This window comes from Diorhabda sublineata, chromosome 4, assembly GCF_026230105.1.
Source record: "Diorhabda sublineata isolate icDioSubl1.1 chromosome 4, icDioSubl1.1, whole genome shotgun sequence".
NCBI classification, from domain to species: domain Eukaryota; kingdom Metazoa; phylum Arthropoda; class Insecta; order Coleoptera; family Chrysomelidae; genus Diorhabda; species Diorhabda sublineata.
This window is the reverse complement of record NC_079477.1, coordinates 30,048,967-30,074,128: the sequence shown is the minus strand read 5'-3', so window position 1 is coordinate 30,074,128 and position 25,162 is coordinate 30,048,967. Positions and strand designations below refer to the sequence as shown.

Below are 25,162 nucleotides of genomic sequence, written 5' to 3'. Positions count from 1 at the left end.
TGACTGTCTCTTATTCAGACTTCTATCGAAGGTACACTACAACTAATTCCAAGAGTTTCTGGCGTATTGATAAATAATAATTCTTTTGATCCATAAATTAGTTAGGGACGGAGCAAAGGGATCAGCTTAGGTATATTATTGATTTAATCTTGTTTTGTCTAACCAAACGATAAATAGGTAGACCTAGAAAATTAGCTTGTTTTTAAAGTACCATTTAACTGTGTTTGTGATAGAATTTTTCCGAATTGATTTGAGCGTTTAACCGTGTTGCTTTTAGACACATTAAAAATTGTTGCGGGTGTAGGATTGGACAATAATTTGCATTCAGCAACAGTTTAGGTATATATATTCCTCAGTTATAGCTATCACATTCAAATTTTGGTTTATTATCGAGTGAGTAATTGTGGGTGAGTATCGAAAATAATTTTTCGTTATTATCTCAAATTTGTTCATAGTTAGTCGAGCTAACATATTATTTTAAATCTATATTCTTCTTCGTCTACTTCTTGGAAATCTGTCGATCTGTTAATTCTGAAGCTGCCTCTGCATCTTTTCCTGAGAGGTGAATTGCCAACTATCTTTCCACCTTTTAGGTGGTCTCCCGGGAGGCCTTGAGCCGGGCGGGTTGTTTTCTAGGACTATTCTCGGAAGTCTATTCTCGTCCATCCGTCTTACATTGTACCACTGCCTCTTACGTTGTCTTCCCCATCTCACAATGTCGTGTATCTCGCATTGCTCTTTGACATCTGTATTTCTTACTTTGTCTCTTCTTGTTTTCCCCTCTATTGTTCTCAGTGTTTTCATCTCGGCCACCCTCAGCATTTGTTTCGTCTTGTTGGTGTCCTCGCGGACTTCCGTGCCGTATGTCATGATGGGTCTGGTACAAGTCTTATTATCTATATTATTATTGTAAATATCTTTTTCGCGCATTGAAATGATTATTACGTAACTTTTTCTAGACACCTCAACTGCTGAAGCAAATAATGAGTTGGGATGAGATTGGCGAATATTTTCAATCAAAAGGCGAAAATGAGTAGTAAAAATCTTAGAACAACACAAAAACAAAACCTTTGGTGGTGCTAACGAGACGTTTCCAGATCTAACTTTCAATCAACAACGCATAGTCATTTCTTGCCGTGGCTTTGGTGATGGTGGGCGCGGTAGTAGCTGAGGAGGTATAAGACTCCGCGCTAGAGGTCGTGGATATGAACAAAGTCGTGTTACGCGGATGAGGTCGTGGAGAGGAAGACCAAAAAGAATAGTTACCAGTCACTAAGTCAGTACGTTTGGTGAAAGATGGGAAATTCGATCACTCGATGAAATCTACTTGCTTTCGTTGCCCATGAAGGAATTTGAAATCATCGCTATTTTATTGGGTCCGACCTAAATAATAAAGTATTGAAAATCATGCAAGTACAGAAACAAACTCGCTGGTCAACGTACTCTATCGAAGGATTCTGTTTGAACATATATGAATATATATGAATATATATATGAATTTCTGCATGAACATATACGGTAATGTTATTGTTACAACAGCATTCTTCTGTTGGTAACATTTTTTAGTAACTCCTGGAGGTTTGTTAGTTTCTTAAGTGCAATTATTGGCGCACACACTCATATAACAGATATTAATATTTGACTAAAACTATATGCAAATTAAAATGTACATGGAACTTGGGAAAAGGGGATTCTGATGGCCCAAACGGCAAAAATTTCGTTAGCTGGAAACTGGAAACTGGAATAATACAAGAAAATACAATTCAAGAATTGTTATCTTCAAGCGACGACACTGTGTTTCACGACCTGAATCGGTTCAACGTAAACTGACAATTTTAGCTTTAGTTTGAAAATGAGAGCCGTGTTTCAATAGCGTTGAAAGTTTTTTTTCAGTCATTAAATCAGTTAGAAAATCAGTTCAATCTTATATATTGTGCACGGTGATAAAATTTATAGTGCTATGTGAATTGAATTCGGCAGAAAAGTGCTAACATATATATTTATTGTGCGGTTAATAGAATAACAAAAAAAATAAACCTTTCAGTGATTTACGATGGTAGTCAACTCCGGGGAAAGTTTATTTGATTCTCTATTACGATAACAAATTTGAGTAATTGGTTTGTTTTTATGTTAAACTTATTTTCCTGTATTCAGCTATTATATTTATTCTTTTCCAGTTTATATTTTCATATTAAAAAATTTTGATACTTATATACTTAAGATTAGATATTTTTGATGCACAATTCTCTTATATAAATCGTTTTTAATAAGAACTCAATTTAATTGAATTTCTTTACTTCATTAAGTATTTTTCAACTTAACTTCGAATCGAATTTCAAAATATTTGAGCTGGTCCACGCCTCTCGAATTGTATCATTCTTTAACAGATAAACGCAATTTGCTAGTATTTAGATTCATGTCTACAAAAATATGTTGCTCCTAATTTTTTGAAATGTATTAATTTCCAAATCAGCTCTGGAAAACTCATACTGACTCACGCTGAGTTCTGATCCTTTGAACAATAAAAATAATAGAAGTATACTTCTATCTCTTCAGTTGTAATTTTCATTCAAAAATACCAACACATAGAGTAACAATGTACAAAATGAAAATCGAGCATACAAGAAGGAAGCTGTAATCAATAAACGTTCAATGCTGAAAAATTACAATCAAAACAAATATTCAATATTTGCATTAGTGCATTGGATAGAAAACATGTTCCATTTTATTGATTCATACATTCATCCATAATCACCGTATATTAGAAACGTACAGTTCGTAAAATACTGCTTACTGCACACCAGCATTTTTATGAATAATCGTGGTCGCAAAGCATTCAGATCATAACCACGATAATGGATGTAAGGTAATAAAACTATCATTCACAGAAAACCTTACTGCACACTTAGAGCTCGTAGTTATCCTTCGGTTAACGTTATTTTCTAGATAATAGAATAACAGATAACGAAAACCATTCTATTTGAAACCTAGAATAATTTATATATATATATGTTCAACTCAAATCCCAAAATTCTTCAGAGAACGATTGGCGATGAATTACAAAAAGTTCCAAAAACATATACAAGAATTCAACCGATTTCCGGTAGTTATTTTTATGTTGAGTACATTTTTCAACAATGTTTTAGCCAACGTATCCTTGTCAAGTTTCTTTGAAGTGCTGTGTATGAATGCTCGAAATAGCAGATGTCAGTTTCATTTTGAAATTTGCGTTAAAAATTAAATAGATTCACAGAATTGATCAATGATATCAGATTGATAAATGTAATTATATTTCTATAAATACGAGGATTGATCAAATATGAATTGGAATTTTGCTATAAAAAGTATATACAGAGGTAAAATTTCCTATACACACACACACACACGCACACACACACACACACACACACACACACACACACACACACACTTTTACCACCTAGAAGCTTTCGGATAACCTTTTAATAAAAATATTTTGGTTTGTAACCTAGCCTGCTCATTGCTTTCGAATCACAGTCCGTCAAGTGCTTCTTTTAAAGAACCTAATACATAATGGTCGCATGGCGACAAATAGGGTCTATGAAGAGTAAGTTCCAGTATGTCTCAACCTAATTCGTTCAACGTTTCCATCATAAACCAAACTGTATACGTCTTGGAGGAATATTGCACTACGGATTGGAATATCGCGTCGTTTTGATGTGTTAACAGGTATCACCGTGTTTTTTTCAGGTGTTTACTATAATACCGCGCATTCATAGTTTGTTCTTTGGTGAGAAAATCAACGGATATTACTCCGCTTATGTCCTACAACACGGTAAATAACACATTCCCCTTCGCTTTACCTAGTGCGGCTCGTCTTTCTTCCTCCACTCCATTGTTGCGCTCTTACTCTCTAGAATAAAATGGTGTAATCAATTCGCATCTGTGGTGAATATTAGGTGCATTCAATTTTGTCCTTTCTCTTTCATAACGCTACAGGAGATGCTTGCAAACTTACTGCTCAAAATTCAGAAGTCTTGGTGCCTATCTGGCTGAAATGTTGCGGTAACCGAGCCGTTTATAAATTATTTGCTCAATAATCCTCACACTGATGCTCAATTCTTCAGCCATATCGCTTAAAGTACTATATCGGTCTCCCAAAATGAGTTTTCTAGAGTTGCTGTCTTTCTCATCGGTAAAATTTGTTCTGGAGCGCCGCGCATGTGGAACGTTTGTCACCACTTATCGGAAAACCACCATTCATACACTTGTATCTTAGTAAGTCACTCAAACGAATAATAATGTGATAGATAGTGGTATATCTTTTTTGTACATGGCTTCGTAATAGACTAGTCTAACATCCAGTGCAGTCATTTTTACGACACTAAACTTTTCGCGTGTATATTCAAAAGTTCTGATTTATATTTGAACCAGTCTCTTATTAAATGTGTTGATTGAAGAAATAATATAATAGGGCTTAAACTGAATGTCCGAAATTGATAAGAATGATGTTACAATTACAAAGAATTTTTTGTCTTATGAACCTTTGTTATGAAATTAAGAAGGCTTGAATTTTTCTATATTAAAACTTAAAACAAATGTCACCGGTTCAAAAATATTTTCCAATTAAAAACTTCAAAGAATAGTAGTGAAATAGCATTTAGTAACACATTCATGTGATTCCAAATAATCGACTGAATTTTGGCAACATACTATTGACGTTAATTAGATGTACAAACATTGTAGGTTAACACTCTCTACAAGATCTCTTCAAAAATAGAACACTTTACCCTCGAACCGTTGCACGGGATGGAACAAAATTAAAAATAGTCCTAGGTACATCCAAAATATTCGTTTTATTGATGATTTTGTTCAACAGCTGTTCATACTGATAAAGAAACATGTGTATACTTCTAATTAGGCGGGTTATTTTCTGAAATGATTGTTGCATAGAGTAAAATCTTCGTAATAATGGATGAATTACCAAAGCTGGTAGACAGCAATTGAACAGAGAGAAAGCAAAAATAGCAATAAAATACAGAAGTAACGGCTAAACTTAGGTAGAAACACAAAAAACTAAGAAGTACACCAAGAAAGAAATAGATATATCAAATAGATCAACCGAGGGAATGAGAATCTTTGGAGAATTTGAGAAAGGTGGGAATAGATCGAATCGAAGTGAAATCCTCATGAAACAATTGAAAGGGTATGAAGAGAAAATAATAAGAACAGAACAAGTGATGAGGCTAACCAACTGATATTTTCTTTTGAATATATTATACGTTAATTAGCAATTTTTTTGAGTAATAAAGACAAATCAGTATTTTACGATGGATGATTGGAAATTGGTAACAAATCTCATACTGTTTCTACTACCACATCAACACTAACTATTAAAGATCGTTCCTATAACCAAATTATCGTCTTCGTTATTGCGTCTGGTATGAGAAATTGCTAGAAATTCCAACTCACAATTTAATTTCATTTGGTTTTGAATTTATTCACAAAATTCTACTCCACAATTGATCAAAGTTATGTAGCATCTCAGCTGTTTTAAGAAGCAATAAACATATGAAGATCACAAAAACATGCATCCATCCAGGTAATTGACATATAATATTATAACAGTTAGTTAAATGGCAATTGAAAGGAGGAGACATACATTCGACGCTTAATGAAGAGTATGAATACACAGTTATTTGTTTAACATCCACTTAAGTTTTAGTTTTGACTAATTCAGTTTTTTATTTTTCATTTTGCCATTTTTCCGTAAAAGTCAGTAGATGCTTATTTTCTTGGTAGTCCAACCTTTGATCTCTTGATAGGTAACGTTTCCACTTTTTCCATTGAATCTCTTCTTCATAGGTTGTCCTGATTTCAAATAACCGATTAATGGAATACCCAATATATCTGTTGAGATCCTCAGAACCACTCCTTATTTGATAAGAGTAATCATGTTTTCTTCACCAAGCATATTTTGTTTTTATGAAAAATATTATTTAGAAACTGATGTCATATAAATTTGATTCTGTGTAGGGGAAACGCAGGTAAAACGGAGTAAGTGGGCGAAATGAGGTAGTTTTATTTTAAGGGGTCATGCCAATGACATTTTTACACATTAATACATTTTTTGTGCTTCGTTTAGATTATGATAAGTGTCATTATACACACTACTGTAAGTGTTAATCTCAAAGTGACAGTATTTTAAGGAAATAACTTCTAACTGTTCTAGCTATTCTAGATAATGTGCGACTTAAGAGTATTAGTTCAGGGAGGACAAAATGGAGTAAGATAATAAAGGGTAACCGACTGTTAGTAGCTATTCTTGAATGAATTTATATTCTTCTATTCTTGGATGGTGTTTAGTTATAAGAGTTCTACCAAAAGGATGAGTTGACCAATGGAAAATACGGAAACGATCGTTAGCGCTGTGACTCAAAGTCAAAAGGATTATTTTCGAGCTACGATTCAGATTAATGTTCCACAAACGATGTTAGCCAATTACTTGAAGACCATAGAAGAATTCAGGAGACTCGTCTTCCAGTCAGCAAGGTTGAATAATATTGATCACCCGCTCATCAAAGTAACAACAGAGAACAACATGGCTAGGAACTTCTTCTTTAAATAGTTCAAGGAATTTGTAACATTTTTCAAGGCTCCAACGAAATCCCATGTACTTCTACTGTAAGATGAACAAACTTAACATACAACAAATCTTGAACATTGAGACAGTGTAGGCATCCTTCTTTGCTTTCCATCACATAGTACGCACCGGCTTCAAGTACTAAACTTAGCCTTCATTCATCCTTCAAGCTCATAATATGAGTAGAAGACACGAAAATAGCGTGGTACCAACACAGGCAGTGCAGTCTGCATTGTTAAGTGTTGCTTATGTGATATCTGCTACTATGCTAAAGGCAATAAATGGGCTTAGAAAAACTGTAATGTGTCCTGTAGATGCTCATGTTTTTTCTAATGCCGATTTCTCACCTTCTGCGGCTACAGAAATTGTAGAAGATTAGGTTCTTGAACAAACAATTATTGACACTGATGACTGCAAATCCAATTAAAATGGAATGGAACACCCATCACTGAGCCTAAATCAGACACATCCAAATCTTATGTTTATTCATTTCCACTCACAAGTCTAGAAGCTGCTATTGCGTTTCCGCAATATGATAAAAATTTACGAAGTGATTTAAGAAGAAAAGGAAAAACCACATTTCTGCAAACAAAAGCTAGAAGAATCTGTTAAGCAAAGTTATAAAATAAAAACAGAAGAAAATGCCGTAAGAAGAAATCTATCTGTATACCGTACAGAAAAAAAGTGATATAAGAATGATGTGAAAAAAGTGAAAAGTGGGAAAAAAGTTTTTTCAAGTGATAGTGGAGATATTCAGAGCAGCGACGCAGAAAGTCTTTATTGTGGCTATTTTTATTTCACCTCTTATAAGGGCAATCTTTGCTTTGTGCTGTCGATGAGCACATAATTCTTGTGCTAGAGTAGACGACGCTAATAATGGGCTGTAGTTATATTCTTAAGTTTTTTTACATACCGTTGTTTCTTCATTAAGTATCCCTTATGGGTAAAACGGGGTATTTCGCACACTTTTTCGTGTTTCCATACCAAATGCCCTAGAGCCTTGAGTACTCCATTTCACCTGCCTTTTTATTATTAATTAAACTTGATACAATCCAAAGTTTAAAAAAAAATCTTGAATCATTACTCAAATTTGTAAACTGTTACATACTTCACAGGTATTCTTTAACCAGTAGACTGCTACAATATGTTATAATTTAATAAAAATATGGCGTACATAACCAAATCATTAACAATTGTGATAACGTTAATGTCATTATGTAAAACTGTGATTATGGGCTCCTACGAATATAGTTACAATCCATACGCTAAGGAGTATACAAAAAACATTTATCTGAAACAAGGTGAGTTAAGAGGAATAATAGTGGAACCTAAAATCGACCGAGAGGATAGTTATCGCGTAGGTGTGTATCGAGGTATTCCTTACGCGGCGCCTCCAGTTGGTGATTTGAGATTCATGCCAACTGCTGGCGCACCTTCTTGGTTTGGAGTTAAATACGCTGACACCTTTGGACCAGTTTGTCCACAAAAGTTTCCAGATGAGAGGAAAATGCCATCGTTTAGGAAAGAATATTTTCTCAAATTGAAGTCATACCTGCAAAACCAGAGCGAGGATTGCTTGTATTTGAATATTTATGCTCCTCTAACAGGTGAGTACATTATATATATATATATATATATATATATATATATATATATATATATATATTTCATAAACTACCATATAGCATATTTTAAAGAAACAGATGTAAGGATTTGAGAGTCAACAAAAAAATATTTGACTGAAATCAATTATATTCATATTCAAATTCTAGGGTTATATTCTCCTATCCTTCAGTACCCTATCTGTAGGCAAAAACTTTTGTCATTCATGTTGCGCGAAAAGAAATAATTTTCAGTATACATTTAGAGGGCCTTGACATCACAACGCAAAATCTATTTCACATAAACGTGTCAAAATTGGCTCATATATTTAGACAACAACCTATGCATATATCATAATATTGTAATGCTTTTCTCATTTATTTATAAGATTTAATAAATAGACATTGTCTCTTACGTTCTTAGTTTATTCAAACACTATAAACTACACTAACTTATAATAATTTGAATTATTCGATTACTGTGATGATTCATTCTGTTTACTGAAAGTATTCATTAAAAAGTAATCTAAACTGTGATACAGATACTCATTTATATGTCACGAATGGAATTTCCCAAACTTTTAGAACTTAAAGAATTAAAACAAATAAATTAATAGACCTTTTTAAAAATTATTCAAAATAAACAATGTAAATAAACCGCTTTCTATAAAAAAAACTTGAGATCAAACGAATTCCGCAAAATATGCGCCTTCGCAGAATTTAAAATCCATTGTAGCCAAGCAAGACGGGCTTAAGGACCCTTTACTCGAACTTGTTCGTAACAATATTGAACTTGGCACTCATTTAAAATTTATATTTTTTGTTAGGATAAGATTATTCTTCATATGTAGAAACAAGTAAATAAAAAAGTCGTCGAACTCTCAACGCGAGAGAATATAGTGCGTTTTTCACCGTTAGCGGTAAATATTAACAAAAATCTCAATTTATCAAAAGGAGCTTCCATGGCAAATTTGACGTTTCGAGCTGTTGGGGTCTAACGAAATATTACTCAGCATTTACAATATGCAAAATTATATTGATGAATAGATCACCTTCAACATACCAATATAACTACTTAAATTCAATTTAGTCATTCATAAGAAATAATAACTGAAAAAAGATGATGTCAAGTAATATTTTTATAAAGACCGCAAAAGGTCGAAATGTCAGACTTTTACCTGTTTCTCATTTTGGTTAATTCAATGAATTTTCTACAAATCATGCCAAAATGCCTTTTGTTTAGGTACATTCACATCTACAGCTGTACAGGAACTGAATCTTAAAACTCGAGTTTACTATGAGATATCGATGCTACTGACAGACGGACGGAAAAAACGCTAATAATAATTTACAAAAAAGGCGCTAAAAATATTGCTACCATTCATTTACCCTACACTGATAGAAAACTGTCGAAATATTTATATAGATTTATACAGATTTTATCTTATTTCGTTATCATTATTAAACAAAGAACTCTTCAATTTTATCTAATCTGCACAAAATTTTGAATTGTTAGAAAAGAGGATAGATATTTGGTATCACAGTAACATTTTACAACAACAGATTTTTTTTTCATTTGAGACAATTATCTCCCCGCAGCTTGATAGCTCATATTCATAATAATTTTTTGGTAAAACTGTTACGAAGCGTAGCGATTTTTTCAATTCCAGTAATGTTTTATCTTATTTTCATTTAATCTTCCAAATATTTCTTGGAAAATGACTGATACACACTTTTTTCCTCTACTAAGGACTGAATTGATTTTTAGTTACATGAGCAGTTTTGCCATGATAATTCTTGACGAGTTTATTGATACTAACTTAAACTGAACAGTTCCAACACTCGCCGGTAAACAAGAAAAAAAATTACAATCATATCTAGAGCGTTAAATCTTTGATTTCTCTCAGATGTCACATAGGACATTTGAAACAATTTCTCATAATACTCATGTTTTATGAAAAAATATTTCACTTCCAGATTTAATGGCTTCAATTGTACTTTGGGTTGTCTATATAGAGCATTGCCTTCTACTTCTCAGTCAATTCTTTCAGCAGCAACTTGAATTCTTTGATACATTCACACGCAACAATAAGTTCAAACTCCACTGTAGATTGTGCGACTACTGATTGTCTTCTCGATGTCCAGGCAATTGGTCCTCCAGATAGTATAATGACATATCCTGTAGTATTTTTTCTTCTTATATTTTTGGTTGTCTCTTTGTCTCTTGATTCAACATCTTCTGCAAAGTCAGTATCACAAAAGGCTTCTAGATGTAGAATCTCTTCTTTTTCTCAGATTCCACCATAGAATATTCTGCTTGCTGTTGTTCCTTTCAAATATCTCAGGGCTCTTCAAAGATATATATAGTTCTTCTTCTTTAGATTCTCCATGGATCTACTCATGTAAAGTACAGCGGAGCTCAGACCTCTGACTGGTGCTATAGATCCAGAGACATATGATAAGAAGAACTATTTCCTGGTTTTGATTGATGATTATACACTTTTTTCTTTTACTCAGGACTTTATTGATTTTTTCTACACGAGCAGCTTGGCCAACATAATTCCTGACGAGTATATTGATACCAGCTTAAGTTTAACATTTCCAACTTGGAGGATCACATTTTGTAATCCAAGTATTTATAAATCAATTTTCTCAATTATCAATATACATCATATCATAATATTTTGATGTAATGACATGCCATCAAAATGTAACATCAAAAACAATATTCCTGTATATTCATGGATCTTGTTAATCCTTATTTGAGGTTGAAAAAACAATTTTGTAGTAGTTTGTAATAGAGTCCCCTAAGGAGGTATTTGGAGTTTTATAGGTTTTTGATAAAAATTTGTGATGACATCCTCGCATCCTACATTCACTTCTGACTTCATAAAAACGTTTGGATAATATCACCCTCAATTTCATGGTAATCCAACAATAACTCCTAATCAGCGATACAGCCATGATAAGGAAATATTATGGAGAAATCATCCAATGAGTTAATTAGTGAAAAATTTATATCTTCAGACAATAAACCGTTTCTTCCATACTGTATTGAACTAAAATGAATATTTTGTGAATAACAGGAAGGTTTGTTTTGTGCTTAATATGTTAATATCCAACTCTCGAGACGTGAGTTCCTTTGCGCGAGAACTTTTCCTATATACAAATTATTTTAGGTAATGGAAAACAAACATTATATTATAATTACAAGCAGTACATGCCTCTAATGGCAGAATAATAAACATCTAAGCACTCGAGGAATGAATTCTTTTATAAATATAGAAGTTTCATTTTATGTAGTGAATATAACGAATTTCCACGTAATGCTGAGAGATCTACTAATATTTGTTATTATATGAATTGCCACATAATTGTGTGTATGTACATTTTGTAGTCTGACATTGAATTTTGATGTTTACTTCAAATGAATTTCATTATCTGCACTATTCATTCATGTGCACGGATGATGTATTATCAGTTCTCAATTTGCATAATAAATATTTTGTCAAATCACCAATATGATAGGTAATTAGGTGAATACAAAGGAATAAATCAAAAAGGGTGGATTTTCATCATTTTATTGCAATTTTTCACTTCATTGATTTTATTAGCTCATACTTTGAATTTTGAGGACTTCGCCTGAATATACAGTGTGTCTAGTGAACTGGAACCACACGGAAAAATAGAACTTGTGTTCTGTGTCATACATACAAACCGCAAATTTGTACACACGTTACTATCAAGGGATTACGATATTCATTATGAATTCTGGGCACTTATACAAGGAAAGCTGAATGAAGACCCCTTTTTTACAAGAACTATAATATTTTCCGATGAGGCAACATTTTCTTCAAACGGAACCGTCTCATCACAAAATTACAATTATAAGAGAATCAAGTAAGTGCGATTTTTTGCACGACCTTCCGTTACAAGAAAGTATGACAATTTGGTTCCAACAAGACGGTGCTTCCATCCATACTACATTAAACGTTAGAATACTCCTTGAAAATATGTTCAATGGTAAGTTGATTCACAGGTATTCAAATATTCTTTAGCCTCCTAGGTCTACTGATTTGACTCCACTTGACTTTCTTATAGAGGACCAATTCATGATATAAACCATTTGGAGAGGATTATTTGTGAAAATGCCAAAAAATTACTCCAAATATAATATGGACAGTAATACAAGAGTTTGACAAAAGAACAATTGAATGTTTACAAAGAGAAGGTGGATATGTCAAAGCTGTGGGACATTGAATTAAATTTATTTATGTTTGCTTCTGTTTAATAAAAATTCTTTGTATGATTTTTTCAATTTCTACAATAAATAATAATTATTATGCATTCATTACGTATGTAAATTGCAAGGTTGTTCAAAAACAGTAATAAATAGAAAGGTTATCATATTCTTAACAGGTAAGAGAGATAAATTGTATCCAGCCAGAATAATTAATACAATTAATAAATAATCACAAAACCTGAATTTTGATAATAAATGGCTGTAATTGCATATTTGAATATAACTTTCCATTCAAAACTACTTTACTCCATAACATTTTTCTAAATTGTGAGAAATAAAGATACTTTACTCTTGCACAAATTTCAAATTTTTTGACAAACCTCGTATACTGCTCTGAAAAATTGATATCCGATGGTTGCATTTCAACTTTTGGACCATGCAGAACTTTTTATCAGAAATAACTTTTTAACATAAAACCACTAATAAAAAAGTTTTCCATATGGTTCCAACTTAAGTAGACACACTGTATAACGAGTTGAATACCACCCTTAATTTTTTTTAATCCAAATATTTCCACTTTATTTTCACTAATAACTATGGTATAGTGGACTTTTGTATTTATTACGTTATTAACTGGGATTTACTATTGATTATTGATTCCATATTGAGCACACACCAATAGTGTAAACTAATTACATAATGAATAAATAAGATGCAATATGATATTTATTCAGGTACTGAACAAGTTGAAAAATTTTAGCATAAAGAAAGGGAGAGGGAGAGAAATGCATAAGTTCAAAAAATTATTCATGATAAATGATAAAAGCTTGTAAAAAACTAAGAAACTAACATTCAAGTAATTAAATAAAGGAACAAATAAAATCAAATCTGAATATAAAGTATACACAAGAAAACTACAATAAATAACAAAATTATTATTGAAAATATACATGTCAGAATTGACAATGCGGCAATCTTAAAATAATGATTATTTGTATTGAATCAATAACAACATTAAACCAGTACGCAGCATGCTTCGAATTGTATATTATTATTAAAAAAAAGTCGTTTAGAGATTAGAAAGCACTTCCTATTGAAAATGCCTGCAAATTTGATTTCAATTGGGAAATGATTGTGCATTTTCTGGCATTGTAAAGTATTGAGCTCTCAACTAATTCTTAACGTGGAGTACGTAGATAAGGTCATAGTCCGCTTTCCTAAGTGGATAGCTGTGCAACGATATTTCTAAAATTGGAAAAGCGTGCTTACGAATTACGCATTAGGCAATTAGACAAAATAATACACGCTGTAGCGGCCCATTTTGTTCTGAACAAAAATTTGAAAAAATAAAGATCGTGGATTCTACCATTCATCAAAAGACGTGAAACTCCAGTTGATTGTAGAAATAAGTCTATCAATTTCAATATCCTTCTTTTCTCATTTTTTTGTAGGTTGTTAAGCTTCTGAATTTTTTCTAACATTTATCAGTTGATTTATTGAATTTTTCAGCGATATTAGTCCATATAACTCTTTTAATATTCCTCTATTTATATATTGCGAGTTCCACATTCTACAACTCAGGATGAGAATGTATTCCATTAATTCTCTCATTAGAACAAGTTTGTCATTTTATTCATACATATTTTTCAAAATACAGCAAATAATAACCAAAATAATGTAATATTGCACTGTATTATCGGTCGACAAGTGATTTTCTGGTAACCTGTCTGCAACAGATAAAACTAAATCGGTGATACCAAACCAAACACATTTGGCTATAGTCGCCTGGACATACTAAAATATTACTCTATATTGCATATTGTTGGCAATGTTGCCCGTTCCTTTACTTTACCTTCTCCTTGACACGAACTTGCCTCTTTTCTTCATTGATAAAGCCTCACACGTCTTACAGTAATGCTTAGAGTATATTGAAGCACTCCATATCAATTTTTTTTCATAATTGACTTATCTCATTAACGTCTCGTTATCAGCTACGATTCCATCTAGAATTTAATGGGCATCCAGAAATGTTAAAACTGCCAAAATTCAGTTTGTAAGTAATTTTGTCAACTATCTAGGAATATGTATCACATTTTCTACTGAAAAAGTCTGTGAAATTTGAGGAAACTGAGAAAAAGGTCGTTAGTCCATTTGTCACGTTGTTTTCGTAGTCTTTTCCATGAATTTGAGTATCGAAGAGCGGGTACTGTATACGTTGTATATTTTCTCAATAACCTAGTTCATTATAGGAATTTTATATGATGATGAAGTTATATTCGTATCTTATATCATGTTCAGATCAAATTTTCTCATTAGATAAAATCTTGTCGCTTTTATTTTATTTTATAGTATTTCAGTCTCTCATACACTATAAATATGTTAACGTAGACCTATTCAGACACCTTCAATGTGACTTTTATATAGGTTTTTTAAATCTAAAGATTCGCCTCTACTTAAACATATACTTTTGTTCAATGTTCATAACAAATCCTTGATAGATTACCAATTGGGCTCCATGATTTCAATGAATTAATACCTACACACAATCTAACTTAAATATGATTTTTAGAATAACATCAAAATCGTTTTGTATTTTTTATCCTTATCTTTCTTCTCATAACTTTTAGATATATCCATTCAAGTAAAATATATTTCCGATCAATAAATGTCTGTTTAAACAGTTTTGCCGTGGCTATGGTTTTTCCTGTAATTGATTGGTCATCTAAATGTTACCTTTCATGGAAGCTCAGCTTAAGCTTCGATCTTTCTCCAAAATCTATATCCTTCTATATTTTCATTGCCATATTGAGCACCAAATGATTCAATAGAAGAAATGTTGCTTATACTTTTGTATCGAGAAAACGAAGTACATGCATGATTTGCATCTCATCATCAATTTATGGAAAGATTGATAAAAATCTCACATCACGAGACCTTTCGAAGGAAGGAATCCAACTGAATAGATCTAGCTATTAAATATTTATGACAATTTCAATCATACACATCTATGCAAAGTGACTTCATGATATCATATCATAAAGATCAATATCATTTATCTACTCGCTACGGATACGTTTAATTTTTTATGTATTCTATATTATTTACGAATAGTTTTTAATTCAATAGAATGGATAGCTGAATCGATATGATCCTATTAGTCCTGGTATAATCGTGATAATACCACAGATGTAGCTGAATATCGCTAATTCAAAACCAACATTCTCAAAATAAACAGAATTGAACGCATAAAATATCTAAAGGACAACATAGTGTACATGGCGTTGCATCGCCGTCATCCGATTGTATGCAAACAGCTGTGCTGTTTTCAAAATAACTCTTCGAGACAGAAAGCACAAAGATTCTCTAAAATGGTTGTATTAGTCATTTCACAGAATTAGAATTATACGGAAGCTTAATCATATAGGGTTATCTAAAATCATTTTCCGAACCCCTCTTCAGTTTTTGGATGAAATTTTTTCTAATTTCCCCCTCTTATTGAGACAAGTATTAACAATATTGTTCTGATCCAACCATTTGATCAGGCCTTAGAAATTTCTAGTAACCACATAATTTCCTTCCCATCCACTATAAACGTAGCATCGTACAATCAGGATTCGCAGTCCTGGTATCATTTTACCAGGTTTCCATCTCAATAGATGGCGTTTGAAATTTTAAGAGAGTATTAAACATTGTATATTTGCCAAAATAAATCATATAATTTTCAATACAATATACTTTTCCTGATGATATCTGAAATGAACGAAATTGAACTCGTTACTATTGTAACGACATATAACACAAACAAGACGGTTTCTTGGAATGATGAAATGTTCAAATCATTCTCACCTAACTGGAGTGGAATAAATGTTTCAGTCATCAGATGAAACTCACATTTCATCAGTCTGAAACTCACATTTCATCAGTCTACTTCTAGAAAACTCTGGTTTGACGATAAGTTGAAAATGTTCCCTTCTAATAAACACTGACCAAGAACTTTGGCAATGAAAAGAATAGAAAGTAATGATGATATTGTTTGTCGTAAATCAAGGATTTGTGATCTACTCACTGATACCCAACAGAATATGTTCATTTTATAAGGTTCTTTACACCAGACCGAAATATTGCTAGAGGTACTTCCTTTCAATGCTGTTGTTAAATTAGTGTTAAATTGGTAGCCAACAATCTCAAGCATGATATATCACATATTCAAATCTTATATTATACATTATATTATTTGTTAGTTAATGAAAAGCAAAAGTATTTATAACAATTATTCAAATTGGATATACAATTACAAATCTCATCAAATGGTATCTAATTAGAGATTGGAAATATATATATAGTTTTTTTTTGTTCCATCAAATGAAAATTATGTAATTTAATGAAGATTCAAATTATGAAAATGCATCAAACTTTCAAGTAAATTTGATAATACGTGTCTGCAAATCCCCTTAGAAGAGCAAGCACTTTGTCGTTTGGCCCTTAAGCCATTTAATCATCTTGCAATTATGGCTACGGCCACCCTGGACGCAGCCAAGCAGAGGCGTGTAAAATGAATTATTTGGTGTGGGCGTCGAAAGCCACTTCAGATAGCTCTAGATTGGATTCATTAATTTTTGCGGAAGGTTATTTATTTTGCAAGATCAACTTTAATGGAACTGTGGGAAAGATTCATGAGAAATAGAAAAGTATTATGAATAAATAATCGTGTGAATCCACTGATCAACAATTATAGGATTCAACATATATTTTTGTATTATAATATATTTTTTAAATATTCATTTTTAATTATTTCCTGATTCAGCAGTAAGAGCATTTTGGTTGTAAAATAGACAATTTAGCTGTTAAGCCTGCGGTGGTAGCGCCTCTTCTGAATACAAATTTGATAGTGCCGGGGGTTCACCAGACCCGATAAGTAAATATATATTTTTATAGATAATCAAAAACAGCCAAACTGTTCCATCTTTAGCTGTAGAACTAAGTATTCATTTTGTTTTTGGTTCATAATCTTAATCATCAGACTCGGAAGAAGCTTCCCGTTCGGTATCCGACGGCTCAGAATTTTTCATTCACAGAAAACAATGATATTACAATGATAAAAGAGCGAAAGCAAGTCAAAAAAAAATAATTTAACTAATTTTTAATGTATATATGAATGGATTGATTTGTATTTATTTTGTTCCGTAGAGTAAAACCCTAAATTTTTATAATTGAATGTGAGAAATAGTTGTAAGGTTAGAAAAGTTTGCACTTTGATATTTCTGTGGTAGGTGATCTATTATGATGTCTTGTTATCTAATGTCAATATTTTATCATTTTGGTAGAGGGAATAAACCAAATCTTCATTTCATGGAGTCTCTACATCGAAATCTCTCACTATGTTTGTCCAATCGATTATAAATTCGTATCATCAACTTTTCTTAGTTTCAGTTATTGATTTGTAATAACAGCAATTATATTATCATAATAAAATAGAGCTGACGTAACATTGCTACATTGATCAAAATAAATATGAATTACTAGACTAGTAGAATATTTTGTTCAATAAAATATTATGCCGCTACATCATACATCTCTGAGAGAATAGCCTTCGTACTGGTCAGTAATAGATATGAGTGAATTTGGATGTGAAGGTCAATGATCTTAATAAAGTTTTATATTCGAATATATGAGATATCTTTTGTATGAATGAAAAATGAGAAGGAAATTAGACCACTGGTTTATACGTCTTGTACTCGTGTGTTAGGTAACATTTTATTCTAAACATTCATTAAAATACTAAAAAGTTGGAAATAGCAGTAAATATTGAATTGCTCGTTTATTTATTTGTACCTAAGTTCTCATAATATTCTTTTCCCTCAAAATATTATTTTTATATACTAAAAGTGATAATTTCACACTCGAGCGCTTTTGATTTTGATTCAATTGATTTATTATTTTTTTGTACTTAACTTAAATGAGTGATTTAGTGTTAGTGTAGTGGTGGTGTGAACAGTGTATTCAGTATGAATATAACCAAAGGTTCCAGAAATTTCAGCTTAGTTGTATACCATGAAACAAACGTTGTCCTGATTCCGTTACTTATTAATAACAAGTCACTGTCTAGTTGAGGCTAGGTTAATACGAGAAACATCGATATATGTGGGTCGTGATTCACTAGGACACCTATTCCTCACGATTAAAAAACTTAATTAACTCTAACCACCCTTCTATCTTTTCATTTTTCTAGATAAGTTAACGGGAATTTGTGAGGAATTTTTATCACACTTACTCCACGTTTTTCTTCGGATATTGGGAAAAATACACACGCGTATTCGTTCGCTAATTGTGGTTTATATTTTACTAGATGATAATAAGAGTATATATTATCAACAAAATCTACAGTTTGATTTAAAAGTACATCGCTGATGTTTGGTCTTTAGAAGAACACTTGCTCAAATGACTTAGAATCGTGGTAAGCACGGGGTGAAGTAATATAACTAAACATATATTATCGAACTTTTGTTTGATTGATTGTTTGAGCCTTGTCGAAGTATAATCTCATATTATATTCGATTAAAATTACATGATTTTTTTTAGATCCGCTTGTAAGTTGTGGGTGAGATAAGAAGTAGTCTTTCATTTTAAGAAATTTTACAATCTACGAGAAGACTTTGAGTTTATAATCAGTACCCATATTTAATGTAACTTATGTGCAGATCGCCCAACATAGCTTTGCCTCTGAGAAGCGCAAACGATAAACAGAGAGGGTTAGTGTGCGACAAAGACCGACTTCGCCCTTTCACCGGGAAGTACAATCGTCATAAGAATTTTAGTCCGTTGATTGAATGCAGTACCTGAATCAACGTCGAAATTTGTCTTTTCGAGGCGGTTCACTTTTCGAAATTCAGCTACAATTCTCCAAATTATCGTCCACGTATACAATTTTTACAGCCCATACATTTCAAATTGGTACTCTAATTTCATGTTTGTAATTATTTTCATTTCCAAAACTTTTTTTATCTTCAATTTAACTCAGTTTTCTTCTATTGACGTAAGCATTTTTATATTTTAATTCGAATTTCGCGTTCTAAAGAGGGAATTTAGAGAGGTTAGGTTGGTAACACTGATCGAGACTTTGGTCACACAGATGTAAACACAAAAAGAAAATATATTAAATAAAGAATTTAAATACAAATTAAATAAAATTAAACAAAGAAGTCCACAATAATAATTTCGTTTTAGAACGTTCTTCCATTTTTTTATGCTTAGTTTTTCTATTGACTTGGCACAGAATTTCTTGACTTTCTGATTTCTTTCTCTTCTTGTAATCTCACAAAATTTTTTGCAGTTACTAATCTTCAACCACTAATCGAAAAACTGTTCATCATTCTTGAAGCTGAATTCTCTTCATTCAAATATTATTTAGAATTGACAGAATTAGATAGTATAAAACATATTAGACGATTTCATATCTATATCAAATTCATAAAAATTCTTCATATAATAAATAATAATATTTTTCTAGCCTCTCCATCCATTTAAGAAACCTCAACATTTATCTCTTCATTGTTTTAATAAATCTAAGGATCTGATTCTGATTAAATTCCTAAATATTCAATACTCCAAATCCAAGATGACATTAGGGTCGTTGTCAAGGGATATCCCTGTTCATTTCACAGGTCACATACACGTGTAAAGTTCACCCATTCAGACCACCTTACACTTTTTTATTACCTAGTTTTTTTCCTTGTAGAAAATCGATAATAGGGGATAATAAAACCTTGTTCCTTTCTCTGCTTTCTTGTTGTATAAGGTGGTTTTCACAAAGAAAATGTTTATTTCACTACTTATGAGAATAACGATATGTTCTTGCCAGAGAAATACTGAGCAAGCAACTTGTTAGAATTATAGAAAAATGATAAGAGTAAAAGACAGAAGGGATGATCACTGATATGGAAACTAAAATTGTTCAAAATTGAAAATCAACAACAACAACAAAGAATCGAATGCACAATATTTTCAAACTAGTACCACAGAATAAAAACACACTTTAACATCGGAAATTGCACTCCACAGAACTGCGGACATAATACCAAATATGCATGTTGTATGAAAACGAGGGTTATCTCCTTTCATGTTCATACAGTGGCCAACGCCTGCATAATTCTTCAATCAGTACATGACAAATGCGCTCCTGTGAACAGTTTGAGGTACATAGTAGATCGATAGGTCTAAGTGAGTGAGGTAGATTCACGACCTTGCGCCTTAGCGCACCTAATCCAAATGCATTCTTATTATTTGTCGACGGCCTCCGACGGTTCGACGGTCGGTCGTCCAGTACCATTTGATAAACATTTTCGATGAGATCACAATCCCAAATCCAAACATAGTGCCAAGTCTTCATTCATTTGCGTAGGCGTGTTTTTATTCAAAATGTTGTAGTGAATTTTTTCAATGAAACACGTATAACTTTGTAAAGCAGAAAGTAAGCGTTCAAAACGGCTTGAACTTTAGTGAGAATCTGCTAACGCAAGCTCAAGTATATTTCTTATATAGTTAAGTGCTAGAAACATCAAGTTGAAATAGAAAACTTTTCAAATAACTTTCGTATGTGTCTTATATGAATATGGTTCGGCTCAGAATGGGCCCACATTTAACACGTTGACTGCCGCGGCAACAATGACAATTTGATTTAATGACATTACACTATCAAAAACTCCAATTCTAGTGCATATTCGTGATCTCAAAAATAAGTCATGTAGATGGCTTCTGTAACAGAAATTTCATCGCGGAAGCCGACTACAACTTAATAGTTTGTAGTATCTCCTAACCTTATTAAACACATCACATTCACGTCTTTCTTGAGTGTTTTGTTCCATTATTATTATAACTGAATGATCTATCTCCTAATATGGATGAGAAAAAACTACTGACTCAAAATGAAATTGGTTCAGAATTTGACGGGATCTTCGACGATAATAGTAGAGATTATGAACCTCCTGAGAATAATCAGTATGAATTTGGGAGAATTATCTAAATATGATCTCAACAATAGGCTCAAAGAAAATTTCTTCTTCATAGGATGCCGTCAAAGGAGCAATTCTTAATGAACGAAGTAGAAATAGGTATTAACTATATATGTATAACTATGAATTCAAAATGATGGAACAAAGAACAAAGGAAATCTTTTTCAGAAGCAATAAAAGTTTGAGAAGAGTACGTTACCCTCAGAAAACAAGTGGAAAAAACTAGAAAAAATGAATCAGGAAATATATGTATAGATATGCAAAGTGTTCCAGGACTTGATGCGAAAATTTCGGAGTGAATGATGACGTGAAAATAATGCTTTGACATAGGAAACTTTTTCTCACACGAGCCCTCATTATAGGTTTCCAAAATATAGGCGAAATCAGAACTCTTATTTGATTATATTTTCTAAATTATACACTTGAAAATTATGAGTTTTCAATCAATAATTACGTATGTAGTGTATTTGAAACAATAAACAAGTCTACACTACTATCTGAAGGCCATAAAGAAATATTCTGAAATTAATTATCATGAACTGTTATTATTTATTGATTATGCTTATAGGAGGTATTTTTCTTTTGTAACAACATTATTTTTACTTCATTCACTCATTCCCAAATTTTTTGCATCAAGTAGACAACCCTGAAGACAACACATCACAATTGGCTATAATAGATCATCGTAAGCATAAGAAAAAATTTAAAAATAATTGGTATCATCGTCAATATGAGAATGTCACAAAAATAATTACACTTTACTAATGGAAAACACCTAGCTAAAACAAAATCGATCACAATATATTCAACAGGAACTAATAACAATAAAAGGTGAGCGACGTGGAAAGCTAGGAAGAAAATATGAAGAAAGCCTCATAAAGGCAGAAGATAACAAAGCATTCCGGTGCGAAAATAAGAAAATGAAATTGTTAAAATATGGAAAAGAGTGGATCGTATCTTTTATGAAGATACCATTTGATAATTTTGAAAAAGAGGAAAATTCCAAGCAAATGGAATTTGTCTTACGTATGCTGCATATATATATAAAGAAGGAAATAAGAAATCAACCAACAATTATTAGAAATAAGCGTAATTCTCTAAATCGCAAGGTTCTTTACTACAATGATAAAAAAATGGAGAACGCTTCGAGAGAAGAAGCATCAGGCTTCCGGAAAATAGTACATTGATTATGAAACAGCTTACAGAAAACAATATTGGCAAGAAGATCGGAATCCCTATAACATTTTTAGACGTAAACTTTTTAAAACTATGGAAATAATTAAGCTGGACAGGAATGGATCATTATAACGGAATCCAAGTTTTCAAATAATTGATGTTGTCGTAATGTATTGAATTTTGTTATCATTGAAATGAAATTCTACGATATTTTTTAGAAGAAGTTCTAGATATTTGGATATAACAAACTAAATTTCATCTATCATCGGCAGCATTGAATAATGTACTCGAATAATATATAAAGAACTAATTGAAATGAATGTGTATAAATCACCTCCAAAGGAAACTCTCAATTCTTATTTGTGTTACAAAATAGTTTCACAATTCGAAATTCTAGTAATTACTACGAGTATATATTCCAAGCTCAAATCTGCGCTTAACCCAGAACTCTACTCATTGGATTATTCTGTTGGTAGCGCATACATTCGCGTATGTCTACAACTAAACATGTAAGATATAACCAAACCCTTTTGACGTCCATTCCGGTGGCTTTTTATTCGGGTCAAAACGTTCATTCAATTTGTGAAATAAGTTGGCCAAAGGGATATTTCTCTTGACCCGTGATGACGGCTATAAGCGCGTACGTCGTGTTGAATCCAACGATAAATGTATTTGAACCTTAGCGTTTTTCCAATTTCTCAAATTAATGATGTTGTTACGTGCAGTTCACAAGGGCGATTTTAATAATAACTCTATTCCAAGAATTTATTGTAAGAATCGGTTTCTTGAATCCAAATTAACGATTGACGTTGAAAAAATAGATCAGTCAATTAATATATTCATTAGATGATGATTTATGTAAGCCGTTTATGTTTGACATAAACTCAAATCATATTGACTACTAGTGACTTAAATTCTCTTTACAATCAAAGAAATTTTTCATAAATTAAGTAATCCCACAATCTTAATAAAGACGCCTTCGCAGTTTTTGAAAAATTTACAAAAATATTACACCTGGGATAATCAAACATAAACTTGTTTACATGAATGTATCACGAGTTGGAGACAGGGAGTTTCTCAATTTGTCATTCATAAAACACAAGCAATTACTGAATTTGTGGAAGGCCTTCAAATAGTCAGAACTTTTCAAACTAGTGAGAAAAGTCGAAGAATACTCCCCACTGATCTCTGATATTAAAGAACGGCTAGAAACTACACGGAAAATATCCTCATGTTCTATCCAAAGGAATAACAGCTGAAATCTCAAACTGGTAAGCGAAGGGAGGCTCAAATATAGCAACAAAGAAGATCTAGAAGACAAATGCCACAATTGCAGTGAACGCTTTTGAGCATCCTACGGCTGACTGCAGTTGAATATTCAAAACCGAATACCCAAACAGACACAATTTTTCAGCGGATATAGTGAATCAAGAACATGCTCAAATATGTGGCATACAAAAAGAAGCAATACCTCATAACAATTCTAGATAAAGAAAGACCCTGTCTATACTGGGAGACTCCCATCAACAGAACCACCCCCTAACATCAAACAGCATATCAGATATTCCTTACGATACAAAAAATAAGCCTAGCTCATTGACATCTTCCATGGCAGTGATCAAAGAAAACTGTAACAACCTAGCTTACCAAAAGTACATGTTAACACATAAAGTAGCAAAGTATTGTATTAGCAATAAACACAATATAACTTGTAGAATCTATACTATACTGACCAAAATATAGCATGTCAATCATTACTTGTAATTGGCAACAAGTTTGAATGATTAATAGTTTATTTCTTATGAGATATCCAGCATTAAATTTATAGAAATATCATATCGTTTTTTGGTACTGAATAAATACCAAGGATTATATAAGGCGAATTCTAACTAAATATGCAACATTTGAATTGTCATTATTTAGAAAGATAATCGTTTTTTCCAAACTTTAATTACAACATTTCTGAATACCGTATCCATTAAGGAGAATCTGGAGGAATAAAAACCTGTTACGGAGTCAATAAATCCCCTGTTCTTAGGGACTATGTGACCTGCATAAGACATTATCGAATGAGGTGAATTTAGGTGGTCCTCAAGTCATGATATTCATAGTTCCAATTTAAGCCACGTAGAGCTGATGTGAGACCGATAGTGTCTCGTACTGCTTTATGAGAGCCAATTCTCAATTTACGGCCTGCTGGATGTCGAGGAACTCCCTCCTACTACGTGAGAAAACTACTTTAGATCTCCTTATACGTTTTATCATTGTCAGGATTTGAGGAATTTATTGCGTTCTATATGGAATGAAAACAGTTAAGACAATTGCTTCTATTTCGTGAACAATCAATATATATCAGGAAGGCAACAAGTTGAATCAACACTAAGAAAACAACAATTTGAGCAGATCAATCACATTAGATGGTATACAATGGTTGCCGGTTTCTATTAATCAATGAAATTTTTTGTAATTAACCATATTGTTGAGAAAATAATAAGTTATATTTGGGAATATT

At 32.2% G+C, this 25,162-nt stretch overlaps 2 protein-coding genes across 3 annotated transcripts in view; one reads left to right on the top strand and one right to left on the bottom strand.

Moving 5' to 3' along the window:
* Nucleotides 1–525: 525 nt before the first annotated feature.
* LOC130443348 (uncharacterized) lies at nucleotides 526–930 on the bottom strand. Its single transcript, XM_056777919.1, has one exon. It carries the CDS (start codon nucleotides 928–930, stop codon nucleotides 526–528), a length of 405 nt encoding a protein of 134 aa, XP_056633897.1.
* A 913-nt stretch (nucleotides 931–1,843) lies between these two features.
* LOC130442635 (neuroligin-4, X-linked-like) overlaps nucleotides 1,844–25,162 on the top strand; it is a 124,411-nt gene continuing 101,092 nt past the window's right edge. The window contains exons 1-2 of one of the 2 annotated variants that reach the window (XM_056776930.1): nucleotides 1,844–2,117; nucleotides 7,738–8,229. In XM_056776930.1, the coding sequence (XP_056632908.1) occupies nucleotides 7,788–8,229 (442 nt within the window). In that variant the 5' untranslated portion in view covers nucleotides 1,844–2,117; nucleotides 7,738–7,787. The remainder of the gene's footprint in view (nucleotides 2,118–7,737; nucleotides 8,230–25,162) is intronic. The other variant, XM_056776931.1, reaches the window with a different exon arrangement.

Excerpts from the sequence above, each read along its gene's own strand:
- LOC130443348 (XM_056777919.1), bottom strand. The coding sequence starts at position 930 with ATGCGCGAAAAAGATATTTACAATAATAATATAGATAATAAGACTTGT.